The sequence below is a fragment of the Punica granatum genome, chromosome 8 (genome assembly GCF_007655135.1).
Source record: "Punica granatum isolate Tunisia-2019 chromosome 8, ASM765513v2, whole genome shotgun sequence".
NCBI lineage: Eukaryota > Viridiplantae > Streptophyta > Magnoliopsida > Myrtales > Lythraceae > Punica > Punica granatum.
This window is the reverse complement of record NC_045134.1, coordinates 8,399,313-8,413,777: the sequence shown is the minus strand read 5'-3', so window position 1 is coordinate 8,413,777 and position 14,465 is coordinate 8,399,313. Positions and strand designations below refer to the sequence as shown.

The following is a 14,465-nucleotide window of genomic DNA, read 5'->3' as shown; positions in this document are numbered from 1 at the left end:
TCTAACATTCTGGATGAAATTTGTGAAATGGGACTAGATTGCAAAATCAAAACACTTCAGATGCATGGATGCAAATAATCCAAAAGTCGCCCGTGCTGAGTGAGTAAGCAAAAACACCGTTGATTGATTAAGTAGCTTTAGGATTACTTAATCACACTTTTTTGATTAGCTCATTCAATTATGTCAATTTTCATTTTGTATTATCAAACAAGTTTAATTCAGTTAAATGCCGAAATTTTAATTTCAGCACTTAATTTGGAGTTATCAAACACAACCTAAATCAAATCTAGATATATCGAATATATTAACTACCTAACTCGTCGATATAATCTTATTGAGAATATCCTATTTCCTAAATCATCAACAGTTCCCCAAGATGAGCATGTAGAGTTCACGAATTTGATTATTTTTAATAAATTAGGTAAAAGAAACATAATTTATTCGATTCCTAACTTCTCTTATTCATTCCCTTTTGCATGGTTATGGGTTAAAGGATATAATTCCTTTCCTCCCATTTCACCAAAAAAGAAATTAATAAATAAATATAAAAAGATTATAAAGCGTGATTTCCTTAATTAACCAAAGCATGAGGAAGAGATATCTTTTTATATCGTATGGTCCCAAGTCCTGACCTACAATGGCATTCGATTATATTAAAGATCGAGATCTGCCAATAATTGCATTGGCAACAAGCTTTTTATTATTAGGCCTTTTCTTAAGAGATTCACAAAAAAAGAAAAAAAGAAAAAAAACCACTTATCACTCAATAGATACCATTGTTATCAGAACCGGATCGGACTGGCCGGTTCGACCGGTCGGACCGGGAACCGGCACCATGTCCGGTTCACCTGACAACCGAAATGGCAGCTTTGAACCGCCGGACCCATTGAACCGGAAGATTTTAAGTAAAATTTCATTGAACCGGCCGGTTCTATGGGTTTCCTATTTAATGTAAAAATTGGTTGGTTGTGTAAGGATTTGAACTCATGACCTCTTGCTTATCATATTAGCATACTACCAACCAAGCCACCACCACTTTTTTATTCTTTTAACTCTACTTTTAAGTACTTATTAAAATAAAATATTTATTTTGAAGTAAGAAATATTAAATATAGATACTTTCTTATACTATTGTTATATTTCTTTAAAATCATCATACTTTTACTTAATTATCATAATTTTTTTAATAATATGAATATTTATTTTATTTTAAATAAACGTGCAATCCGACCCATCGAACCCCCGGTTGGACCCATAAACCCATGACCCCGTACCCCTTCCGGTTCATCATCCGGTCCGGTTCTAATAACACTGAATTAAATACATTTAACATGTTATCAGGTAGAGAGATATTCCCGGCCCATCCATTGTTTGGAAAATTAGTAGGAATAGTCCATTTGGAAATAGTTCCAACGGAAATTAAATTTTATTTCTAATTAAAAAACATATTATTCTGACGGAAATAGTTCATTTGGAAATAGTATGAACTATTTCCAACACACATACATGGAAGTTATTGAAAACAAACATATGTCTGCAAATTGAAATTGAGGAATATAACTAATGCATGTCTTGAAATAGAAATGAAACTCATTGCCCCATCTTTCGCCTAAATGCTGTAGGTTTTCATTTTTGGGCCGTGTGTCAATCCAAAGCCAACTGGGAACAGAGGATCGTATAAGTTAGCACCGGGATCCATCGGCAATTGGTCAAGCGTCTTGAACCACGAGACAGGTAATCGTCCCATGAAGTCATAATCTCCGAAAAATACATCTGTAATTCCATTTCCTTCAGTCCCAGGCAACCAAGCAGCAACCAAAGCATCAATCTTCTCAAGCATCTCGGGCTTTAATTCTATAGGTCTCCCAGTGATCAAAACAAGGAGTGTTGGTACTCTATCTGCAACTGAACATATCATATCAGCAAGATCAGAAGGGATAACTAGTTCGGTCTTCGAGCTGATATATTCTGCATATGGAGGTTCACCAACAGCCACAATGGCGAATGCAAAATCATGAGCTGATAATGTGTCCGCTGTTGGGCATTGCTCGAATATGACTTCTGTTTCAGGTCCAACTGTTTGTTTAATCGCATCAAGAATGGTGGTCCCTGTATAACAGAAACCAAAACGAATTCCACTGATTACGCCACAAAAACTAAACTGGATAGACAAATTTCGAAACTAAGCTTCGACAACCACAGCAGAACCTACAACTGTAAGATTGCAGCAGAAATGAAGGATGCAATTCGGTGCATACCAATTGTTGTACTGCCACTGTCTCCGGTCCAGCTTACAGTCCAGGCCCCACATTGATAACCAAGATCATCTGCGTGCGTTCCCGCGACAAGAATTTTTCTGGCATTCTTGTCTAATGGAAGTAAAGGCTTTTCCGGGTCCTTCCCATTCTTCAACAGGACCAAGGACTTCCTCACTGCCTCCCTCGCTATCTCTCTATGCAGCTGCAGATCATTTTATCACACCAAACATAAATCAGATTGGACCATGTCGGATTTCATGTGGTCCTCAGACCAAAAAGTGGATATCCTCCCAATCTTAATGGACTACGTCATGGGAAGAATCCATCCAAGGAAAGACCGGCAAGCTATGTGACATTTTGTGTGGTTTACCTTGCAGCCTACAAGATCTAGCAATGACCTGTCGGAGAAAGGGTGTTCGAAAATTCCAGCAGCAAACTTCACCCTCAGGATCCTCTCCACGGCATCATCAATCCTCGAGATTGGCACTTCCCCTGCCTCCACCAGTGATATCAAGTCCTCTTGAAATTTTACGAGGTCAAGACGGCCCAAAACCTGCAAGAAAGGAAAAGAAATAAATGAGCTACTTTTGAGAGAATGTAACATGTTTAAACTAGAAAGCCGGATCAGAAGTTTTGGGTATAACCATGTCGATCCCCGCATTGATTCCGAGAGCAGCACATACACGATATTCTGCCCCTTCTGGATCCCCGTTGTCTTTGAGTTTATCAATGCCTCCCCAATCAGAAATTACGAATCCCTCCAAATGTCAAAACGGTTACCATATTGATATTTGACATTGACGGGAAAATGCATATATCTTAGACCCAATTTTATTACCAAAACAAAGAGTTGAAGCGATTACCTTAAACCCGAGTTTGTTCTTCAGAACATCGGTCAGAAGAAACTTATGAGAATGCATCTTCTGCCCATTATAGCTAGAGAAGGAAGCCATGACAGTGCAGACATGTTGAGAGATACAATCCAGGTAAGGGGCCATGTGGACCTTCTCCAACTCGTCATAACTTGTTCTCGTATCCCCCTCGTTTTTCCCTCCTTCAGTGCCTCCATCCCCAACAAAATGCTTCGCGCACGCGATCACGTTGTTCCTAACAAAGACAGGAACTTAGTAAGAAACACTAGTCCTCCTTTTCATTTCACCCTTCCAAATTGAAGAACCGGGCGAGTTACCTTCCAGCGACAAAAGGGTGGCCCTTCGGGTGCTCCGCTGGCGGAAGCCCTTGCAGGCCGGTAATTATGGAAGCCATCTTTCCAACGATTTCCGGGTCCTCACTGTAACTTTCGTAGCATCTGTTCCACCTCAGATCTTTAACAACCTGCCATGATAATGTTTAACATATATCGCCATTTTTCTTGCATTATGAAACACAAACTTAATATTCTGTTTTCACTTCTTGAGCAAAAATAAAATAAAAAAAAAATATATATATACATATATATTCTGTTTCTGTTCAAAATTTTCAGTCTCATCTTGATTAATTCATCGAGATTACAGCCACTACGCCTTATACGTGCATTAGAGATTCTTTTTTACTTTTAATATTATCTTTTATCATTAATTTGGTTTCCATATTTGTGTATTGAGAGAAAATAAAAGGATGTGTAATGAGAAAAGTATCGAGAGATTCAAGCACCCGAAAAATAAAAGGATGTGATTCCTTTTCGTAGTTTTTCTGAACTAAATGATTCATCTGTCGTTAATTATGAATTATCTAATAAAACAAAGTATGTACATGGGCAAAATCTCTTTTTCTATTTTTTGCTTTTATTAATCAATTAACGTAAAGAAAATATATAGTATAATAAACTAAATTATTGGATTAAATAAAATAAAACAAAAATAATTGCCAAATGGGGACTAACATCTACATATAGTATCAAGAACTTACGGCAACAGTAGGGGCAAAAGCGTAATTAATGCCACCTGCCCTGGCCTCCAAAGCAGTTGCCGCTCCTATCCTTTGGATTAACTCTGTATCTCTGTCTCATATAAATGTGCCAGTTAACGAAGAAAAGCACCTAATGAAATTTTTGGTATTCCTAATACAAGACTATCATGGTCGGACAACGGTTTGGCCCTGACTACTTCAAGTACCTAAAGAATTAAGAACAAATATATAAAAAAAGGAGGCTAAGTTACCTAGTGGCACCTAGCCCCACATTGTGCGGAAAGATGGTAGTGCCATAGGCATTATTGTGGCCGTGAATTGCGTCCACTCCCAGTATGAGCGGTATACCGAGCCGCGACTGAAGTGCTGCTTGTTGCCACTCATCTGCCTTGTCAGCCCAGTCCTTGACTGGCGCACTGTCATATGGCCCTCTGCCTGCATTTAGTCCTCCTGCACACCAATATCAGTGTGATTTTTAAGCTTGCATCTAGAGCATTGCTGCTCAAAATCAGAGTGGCAAGACGGTTGTAGATCAAGGATGCAGTGCTTATGACGGTGGAAAATCACCACCAATCAACTGTTGCAGAAAATGGGAGGGCGTGAGAGGATAAAGAATATATAGTTTAGATCATTTTAGGAAGTTATTTTTTCGGTGAAGGAAGCAGTGGATATTTACTACTAAGTTGGAATTATCTTGAGAAGAAAAGAAAAAACCCAGAAAATGTGGGAAGCAAAGCAAGTGGCGGTGGTTTATGACGTGAAAATGACGGCCAATTAACTCTTATAAATAGGGAGTAAAACAACGTTGTACATGAGTACCAAAGTCGATAATTTTGTATTTGATTATGTATGTCTAATATTACAAATTGACATAGGGTGGTAGCTACGGTAACGTTCATATTCCCTGAAGTCACAGTATAATACTATCAATTTAGTAACCACTAAAATTATTGAAAATTAAGAGAATGATATAATTTATTTATGTGTTTATTAACCACCAAAAATTACTTTTCACTCTCCCCCTTGTCTTTCCTTTTCCCTCCCCCCCTCTTTGCTCTCGTTTTCTTCTCACCGTTCCATCCCTCTTTTTCTCTCTATCCTCAACATTTTTATCTTTTTATTAATTTTATTATTTAATATCTATATTAATAAAAATCTTCTTTTAATCTATATATGTTTTGAAAAATTATGAAAAATAATTATATTTTAAAACCTTATAAAAAATAAAAACATGCATAGCATGAGTTGGATTTTTAATCAAAAGAAATTATAAAAGGCCGAGCATAGCACGGGTCTATATCGTGTACAAATTGAGTGCTGTGTAACATACCAAATTTGTTTCACGTGCTTATACACATATATTTTTCAATTATTGCATTTGATATAGATTTATTAATTAGTTAATTAATAAAGTATTTAAGAAGATAAGTTTTTTTGTCGGTGAACAAGAAGATAAGTTTTTTTGTCGGTGAACAAGAAGATAAGTTTGGAGTTTGCTTTCATGTGTCAATTTCCCCACACACCCGACTTTACGTGCGGGTCACTCAGTTTGATCAAAATCCCACCGCCTTGCTTTTTCTTCCTTTTATATTTGTGTTCTTCACTCTGTGGTTCAATTTTTCTTTTACAGCAGAGAGAGAGATCGAGAGTCAGAGTTAAACCGTGTGAGGAAATAGTGAGAAAAATTTTAGAAAATTAGAACGATCGGTTTTCAAAGATTTGAGATTCAAGGTCTTGTTAAAGTGAGTGATCTATTCCTACTCTGATATCATTATCGCAATTATAATTAGTGCATCAAAATGGCATTATTATGGCCATGTCAGTGTCACTGATCATGCAAGTATTCTTATACAATCGATTATAATATTTGCAAATGAGATGGGAGTTGGTAAGTCATGTGACAAGCTGAGCTAGTAGTAAGTCGAGCAGTGGAAAATGGTTGTCTGGAGTTGAGAGGCTGCTATGTGTGGAGCCACCACTGTGGTCGGGAGGTATGAAAGGACATATGGATGATCTAAGTTCTGGAGGTCTCCGTGATATATTTATGACATTACTAAATTCCTACTATGATCCAGCTAGTTTAGATTATGGTTATTTACTGTGCATCAAATTTATCCCAAAATATATTCTCTCTATTATTTTTTACAAGTTTGAATGGTGGTGAAACTGTAGCATTTTATAAGGATTTTACTCGATCAGTTGTTGTAATTTTTTAAATATTCTTTATTTGTATAAAAATTCATATGTTTTTTTATGGACTTTTATCTGGTGAAATTTTTGAATTTTACATGCTGAAATTAATTTCAATATTTAATTGAGTTCAGTTTATATGGGAATGAAAAGAAAAATAACTTAACGAGTCAATCAAAAAACACCATTGCCCTCAAAAGTACTTAAAAGTAAATTATGCCCACCGAAAAAAAAAAACTTAAAAGTAAATGAAGACCAGCTTATTTTTTTAGCTGACTTGCTCAGCCAATCAGCTACCTTTAAAGTTTTGCAGTGATGTCCCTCAATTTTTAGTAATTTGCAATATGATTCCATATGCTCTCGTGTTAGTAATTTGCAAAATGATTCCATATGCTCTCGTGTTAGAGAGAGGGAGTACGGGGGAGAGGGCCACGGTGACTTCAACACCACTACTGCCCCAAACAAGTGAACGGCGACACTAGAGGTTGCTAGCAAACTTATCTGAGCAGGTCCACCACCGCCTAGAAATGCCTCACCTCTCTTCTATCGCGAAGAGAGAGAGGCAGCAGATCTGCTACTAAAATAATAGGGGCCAATGTAGGAATCAGAAAAGATATGTGGCAATACAAATCGATGAATTAAGTGAATACTTTTTTCCCAATCAAACAAAATTTGTTTATTTCCATAAGTACTCATTTTCTTGAGCACTACAAGTTGAAAACGAACACGACAGAAGTGCGCTTAAAGTGAGGGCCACAGATAATTTAGTGATGCTTAATTAAGTTCAGGGAGCATCTACGCAGGATTGGGTGAAATGACGCTTAAAAAAGGCACGAGGAGAGAAAAGAGTACCAACGGAGCCATCACGGAGGGCAGTGGGGGTGAGGGAGCCTTTCCCGGGCATAGCCATCTGACCAATCTTCTCTTTTAGAGACATTCGACCGATCAGATCTCTCACTCGGTACTCAATGGGTGTATTCGGGTTCTTGTATGCCTCCATTTCCATGACTGCTTTGCCTCAAACTGTAATGTTGCTCAGATCTAATCGTGCTCAATCTTAGTAACTTTTGCTGGTGTATGAATTATCTTTTGCAGCTGGAACCAGCTATATATAATCAAAACTTCTTTGAGCAGGGACGAAAATAGTACATAGAGTAAGCCTCGGGCTCGGGCTAGCTTAGGATAGTCTTTTAAGGAAATTTCTATACAAATTCTTCACAAAAAAACCGAGCAGAGCGTGAACGTTACGCTGAAATATTATCCCTGCCAATCAACTTTTATCCTTTGTCATTTTCTTTTAGTTCTTCACGATGGAGATTTATCTATTTATTAGTGGTGCACGTCCCCATTTATTAAATTTAAAGATTTCAGGTACAATTTTCATTCTAAAACAGAATACGCGCAATTGATTAAAGGGACGATTTATTGATTAAAAAAAAGAAAAAAGTTCTTCCCACTGCCAGAAGAGACAGGTTCCTCGATGCTTCCAAAAGTTCCAAAATCACTAGTCATTCAAAATTATTAATCTATGCAAAAATTAAGAGTAAAATGAACTTTGCACCCTAATCTTTCGGTCTAATAGTAAAGTGCCCGGACCTTTCAAATTTTGTACTAAACCACCCGAGCTATTTAGAAAGAAGCAAAGTACATTTCCGATCACTTTTCCAATCATTTTTCCGGCAAAGATTTAATTTAATATTGTTTTATTAATTTCAGATTTTAAAAAGATGATTTCAATTATTAAAAACTTAGAATGTTGAAAAGAAAAGCAGCCCCAAAAGATCGTTGGGAGAGAAGGGTGGAATCATACTGATGAGAAGGAGATTGTGTTGGGTTCTTCTCGTGTTTGTGTTAGAGGAGATGAGAGAATAACAGAGTTAATAATCAGGACAGTTGCCCAAGTTTTGTCCTGTGAATTGCTCCACAGAGCTCAAATTCCCGAATGAGAAATTCGAATAAGTAACACCGGATAACCCCAAGGGGAAATATTAGATTTGTTAATCACAATGCACATATAGAAAGAGAGGATAGAGCATAATAACCCCATTGGAATCCTTCCGAAATTGGTAGAGACTAATCCCATCGGAATCCTTCCATAGAATTCGAATAAGCTTGATCTTCTGATCTCCTTGATCACAACTTCCATCACATACGGATTCCTCGATGATGGATACTCACCGAAAATCGGTAAGAAATGGGGCTGGATCCACTTGTAGCCACCGATGAGATTTGAGGAGGAGGCAGTGTCTTTATGTTCTTTCTGTTTTTTTTTAATTTTTGAAATTTTAATAATTGAAATTATTTTTAAAATCTGAAATTAAACAATAATAAATTAAATCTTGGTCGGAAAAGTGATCGGAGAAGCGATTGGTGATGCACTTTACTTCTTTCTAAATAGTCCGGATGGTGTAGTGCAAAATTTGAAAAGTCGGGAGGCACTTTCCGACTAGGCCCAAAGGTCGGGATGTGAAGTGCATTTTACTTGCAAAAATAATAAATTGATATCTAAACACATCTCACGGCTTGGAATTCCCCTAACATTACGGGATCGATGTGGCTCGCGGCAACAACGATGTCTGTCTGCGCCACCATCTCCCTCACAAAATTGGCCTCGGTGCCACTGGGCAGACTGGTCAGCGGATTTTACAAACCAAACTTCCAAAAGAATATTCAGTTACGATATTCTTTGTGAAAGAATATCGAATTTTCTCTGGAATAAATGACATGATTACAAATCTACTTAACTATCTATATATATAGGGAAGAAGAGCTGATTCAGAGGACGGAAATCACTTCTGACTTTCCTATTTTCGGAATAGTATTTGCGGGTTTTTGAGAAATTTACTGAAGTAACTTTCGCAGGTTGTAAGAGATACTAGATGGACGAATGTTATGAGATCAGTTACAGTGAAGATACCAATGTCGTGGTGAAAATGAATTCGTGGGCTCGCAATGAAAGGCTCACTGCTAGAATTCTCGCCTTTTCCGACGGGATGATCCATCGGGAAGCTGTCGAAAATCCGTCGTGAGTGACCTTTTCCGACGGATTTCCGATGAAACAACACCGAGGTAGGAGGGCTCTCCTACGGAAAATGCTTTTCCCGCTAGTGATTAAAAATTTTGAAAAATGGGGTTTGATTTTTTTCTGTTGGAAAATGCTTGGTTCCATTAGAAAAACAGCAATTTAATTTATCGATAATTCAATGTTTACGGAAAATCGATATCACATTTTTGCAATGGCCCTGACCTCTGAGTTGTTAAAAACTAAGAATAAAACCATAGGCATTAATTATGTTGATCCAGAATAAACATGCATTTCACCTTTGGCGGGACGTTTTCGAACCCCGATTACTAATATTGACCGAGACTGAAACTTTCAAGACAAAATCAGATTTATATATGTGAAATAGTACCTGAAGTTGGGTCCATCCACGCCAGTCGTCTTTGATCGAGCTCCCTTAAAGGTCCAGAATGACCAAGCTAATTAGAGATAAATTAGTTGCTATAAAATTTATTAGACTGTTATACAAAGCAAGCCATTTTAATTTCCTAAGGCATTCCGTCCAGTCTCCTCCGAAGTTCGGCCAATCCATTTCAGTGAGCCTTATGCCTCGTAACTCTGTAAAATCTCGTGCATTAGCAGCACGCTCCATGGAAAGATCCAACGAAAGGCATAGCGCCTTGACTTCCTCAGTTCCCTGGAAGAAACATAAACAGGCTATGAGCATAGAATGGCTAATTACAGTCATCTAAAGAAATTATTCACGGGGAAAAGACTCAGTTCTGTTTTCTTAGACAATGTATTCTGATTTTCTCTGTTACTTTACCTTGTCATTATTCAGCATATTTAAAGCTTCCTGGGGCAACGACAGCCTGCTAAGTTTCTTCTCACGTTCAACAATGCTCCTTCCGAGGTCTCTAAATTCATCGTGCATCCACAACGTATTGTTGTTCTCAAGGGCCTTGTTTCCTTGGTAAATGGCATGCTTCCCACACAACTTATTGTTGTCCACAACTTTTACGAGCTTTGAGCTCGTTTGGATAGGAGAAAAAGGGAGGGGAGGGGCGAGAAAGTTGTATAGAATTTTCAAAAATTTCCATACAACTTTCCCTCCCCTCTCTTTCCTTTCCCTCTGTTTCCTTCAATCTGAATGGAGGGTAAAAGTTTTACAAAGGAAAAATTGAAATTCGATTTGTCAAAAAATAAAGTGAAATTTCATTCAGCAGATGCACATATGCACCCATGTACCGTTGAATCTTAAGTCAATTAAAGAGAATATATACTTTTGATCTTGGCAAAAAAATTCCTTCTAGACTCTTACGAATCAAATGAAACAGTGAAAAATTTCAAAAGTTACACCCATTCGCAGAAACTAAAATGAATGATAAAAATAAAATCAATATAAAGAAGCACCACATGAATATACTCAAGCGTTTGAGTTTAGAGCTAAACAATTAGAGCCTAGATATAAATATGCAATACAGATGATCTTGTTAAGGAATACATTAAGCTATAAAAATTTATCCATATATTCCTAAGATGCTCGAGAATTTTCCCACATTTATCCGTAGAAGATATTTCATGAAAATTTGAAAATATTTAAAAATTGAAACCTTTTTTTTAAGACTAAATATCTATATACTATGTATAAAAGTACGAGGTGTTTCTTCAATTTTCATTATTCCAAAATACTCTTGTGCTATTGTAAATTTTCGTTGCACCCTTTCAGGTTCATTACTTTTGATCACATGTTTTCATAATACTTATATTCATTATTTCAAAATACTCATGTGCTTTTGTGTCTGATTTCTGACAATTTTCCCCTCATATGCATCTCAACCAAGTTAGTCATTGTCGCAAGTATGTTTATCCTATTTTTTATATCGATTTATAATTTCAAAATTTCATATCATATGTTCATTGCCTAACAATTTCACATAATCTTTGTCTCATGCAGCCTTTCATGCTTTCAATGGCAAAAATAAAATGAGGTGTTTCTCCAATTTTTCTTCCCATTTTGCCCACATTTAAATAATGATATACAAATTTGCCCATTTAAATAATTAACAGAACCAAATTAATTTTTGAAATCATTGTACCTTTTCGGAAATGTTCTTTATTCAAACAATACAAGTGAAACAAGTTTTCTAAAACAATATTTCAAGAGGCCCTTGCATCTCATATGGCTAAACGAAATTCGCATATCACGTAAGTTTTTATTTTTATCGCATATCTTGTTTAGTATAACAAAAATAAAAAAATTTGACCAAAAAAATAAAAAAAGAAAACTATAATTTAATAAGAAGATAATCTTAATAGCAAAATTAGTATAGATAAATTTAATCATCAATACTATTTCATATTTGGTTAAATATGATTTTCTGGTGAAATGATATGATTGTTAAAGAGATGTGACATTCGAAGAGCTGCATTTTTTTCTACTCTATATATCTTTCAGTTTTCAAATAGAAATATGAAGGATCATTTGAACTTCCTTCTCCCTCTAAAATTTTTCTCTTAGATTAGTACATTAAGAAGTCTCAAAAGAATCTCGACATTGTTGCCCCAAAATCTCTATGGTCGTATTCTTATATTTCAAAAGGTATGTCACCTCTTATAAGATGTCCATTCCCTTATAATTTATAGATACTTTATAGGCTTTTAATAGATAATATTTACATATGGTTCTCAAGTAACCCTTTATATCTTGTTTACTTTATTTTTAAAGGATATCATGGATTTTCCTCTATATTCCAAGATATTATTTGATTGTCTCTTGTCATTTTCTTTTGAACTTTTTTCTTAGTAATCTTGGTCGATTTTAATAGGAAGTAAGAAATTGAGCGGCGGGGGCCTTTGGCCAACAACCGCCATTGCCCACGACCTCGTCATTAGCAGAGTTTACCTCTTAAAAACCACTGCCAGCCGATCTGCCTTTCTCTTTTAATCTTCGATCCCATAAGTTTGCTCTTTATGTGTGCATATGTAATTGTTCTATTTTTTTAGAATTTGCAGATTTTAGGTTTAACTTTTGAAACATAAAAATATTCAAATTATTGGAAAGGCCTTATTTAAATATTAACAAATATTATGTCCTACTTATACAAAAATAAACGTTTTGGTCTGAAAGAGGAAATGTTTTAAATATTTTTATTTTATTGGTACTGTGCGCACCCGAATTTCATCTCGTCGGGGCACGCGTGCGCGCGCCTATGCAACGCGGCTTGGGAGTGTCCACCTTCCCGGGGACGCGCGACGGACGCACGTGAGAAGGAGTCGCCACTTGCCATTTTACGACCCGAAAGGTCGAGGGCCGGCAAGTTACCCGGGTCTAGGGGTACAGGGTACACCTAATTGCTAAGGCATATGGTCTGCGGAACCCGAGATTCCGAATTCGGGGGTTCTGTTACATGCGAGCCTATATCTCGCATGCCCTATCGGTACTCTAGCTTGTCTAGGCTTGCCATTTTTATTTAATTACCGCTTAATTAAGTTCCGCTCATCTTACGCGTTTTGACACCGTAAATTCGAAGGAACACTCCGACCGTCCACTCTCCGACCGGGATTCTTACATGAATGAATGCACAATATAAATCCTTACATTGTCCTCTCAAATAAATAAAATACAAGTTACAACAACTGAATCCCGGTCGAATCGCGTTCGGTTATTATTCCACTCGTGCTCACCGTGTGGTTTGAAAAGACTGGAATTGAAATTAAGATGCGCGCTCAGTGTTAGGGGGTTAGACCCCGTGATCTACGGTGGGGCGTTGGACCCCATATGGATCGCATCCTGAGGAATCGAGCTCGATCCGCGTAACAAAACAAGTGCAAGAATGTAACAAAACGGGCATAAATAAGCAAACAATGGGGTTTTGTTATTGCCGAATTTACGTGAATTAACCGATTTTTAACCGGGATATCTTGGCATGCAAATCCTACCCTAAAACAGACAAAATGGGTACAAGGTGCGAATCGATCAGGGATCGCCTCGGGAAGGTATTTCGCATTTGGCATTATTTTCCGAGGGCTTGACGTACGTGACGTCTGTTATCAAGTCTTGTGTTTGTGGGTTATTTTTAGGATTGTTCTATGTCGTGACACTACGGTTGTTACAGGTTATTACCGAACATTGATTCCGCCTGTACATCCTGGAACCTAGTGCCTATCCCGCTATTGCCCATTTTGTCTTAGCCGAGTATACAATTAATTCGGTATTTGTATTTTGAGCTAATCCACCCGAACTAACTACCCGAGAATATGCTAGAATAACAAAAACTCATCGGTCGGATAGGGCGGGCTATGCAGATGAACCTGCGCCTAGATAGGTAGCCCATCCCTACCTTGATACCGCATGTTTCTCTTATTCTAACCCTAGGGGGGTGTCACTAGGTTGCAAATAGACGATTTTGCCCTTGAGATAAAAATTGTTTTCGGGAAAGAGAGATTACGCGGTGCGGGCCACCTCGGCCTGTGACCGGCGCTAACCGATCCCCTGGACCTTCTAGGGTTGTCAAGAACCCTAAAGAGCCAAAAGATCTGTTAATCTATCCGGAAGTGATCTAAGAAGAACTTCCACGTCCAGACCTGAGTTTCCTGAAATCAGGTGAGGCCTCGAGTCAAGACGCGCAAGTCCTTCCTAGACATCCATGTCACATCGAACTACGTGTCTCGAGTTTTATAAAATTTGCAAGTTTTGAGAAGGGCACCAACGCATGTTTGCAACCTATCGACGCGTGTTACCGGTTTATTACCAATTCGTACAAAATTATTAGGGCCAAGTGAATTAATTAATCGTGTGAACGTCCAATTACCCCGTTAGTGAAATTATTGATTAAATTAATTAATGTTTTGCCAAATGCTCTAAATATTCGGGTTTCGGACCGTTGAGCCGATCATTGATGGACCGTCCGATGCGAATCCTAATTCCCGATCGCCTTAGGATTTAAAAATTAATTTTAAGTCGAGTTTGCATGATTAACCCGATTCATGAGAGGTTTTGATTTAAACGATAAAGCATTTTAAGCACAGATCAAGAGCATATCACCACATCAAGCACGGCAAACATACAAATTTACATAACCGGTGCCGCCATGATCATGATAAAC

At 37.4% G+C, this 14,465-nt stretch overlaps 1 protein-coding gene across 1 annotated transcript; it reads right to left on the bottom strand.

Moving 5' to 3' along the window:
- Positions 1-1,404: 1,404 nt before the first annotated feature.
- Positions 1,405-7,443, bottom strand: LOC116187213 (beta-glucosidase BoGH3B-like). Its single transcript, XM_031515849.1, has 9 exons — positions 7,209-7,443; positions 4,418-4,616; positions 4,167-4,257; positions 3,448-3,593; positions 3,122-3,365; positions 2,903-3,016; positions 2,629-2,811; positions 2,259-2,460; positions 1,405-2,109 (listed from the first exon to the last, which is right to left on the bottom strand). Exons 1-9 carry the CDS (start codon positions 7,360-7,362, stop codon positions 1,610-1,612), a joined length of 1,833 nt encoding a protein of 610 aa, XP_031371709.1. The 5' UTR covers positions 7,363-7,443; the 3' UTR covers positions 1,405-1,609.
- Positions 7,444-14,465: the final 7,022 nt, after the last annotated feature.

Bases quoted from the DNA above. Each gene is read 5' to 3' on its own strand.
- LOC116187213 (XM_031515849.1), bottom strand. From the start codon at position 7,362: ATGGAAATGGAGGCATACAAGAACCCGAATACACCCATTGAGTACCGA. The intron at 4,258-4,417 runs GTAACTTAGCCT...TATATGAGACAG, and splicing joins GTGGGGCTAGGTGCCACTAG to AGATACAGAGTTAATCCAAA. The intron at 2,461-2,628 runs GTAAACCACACA...AATGATCTGCAG, and splicing joins TAGATCTTGTAGGCTGCAAG to CTGCATAGAGAGATAGCGAG.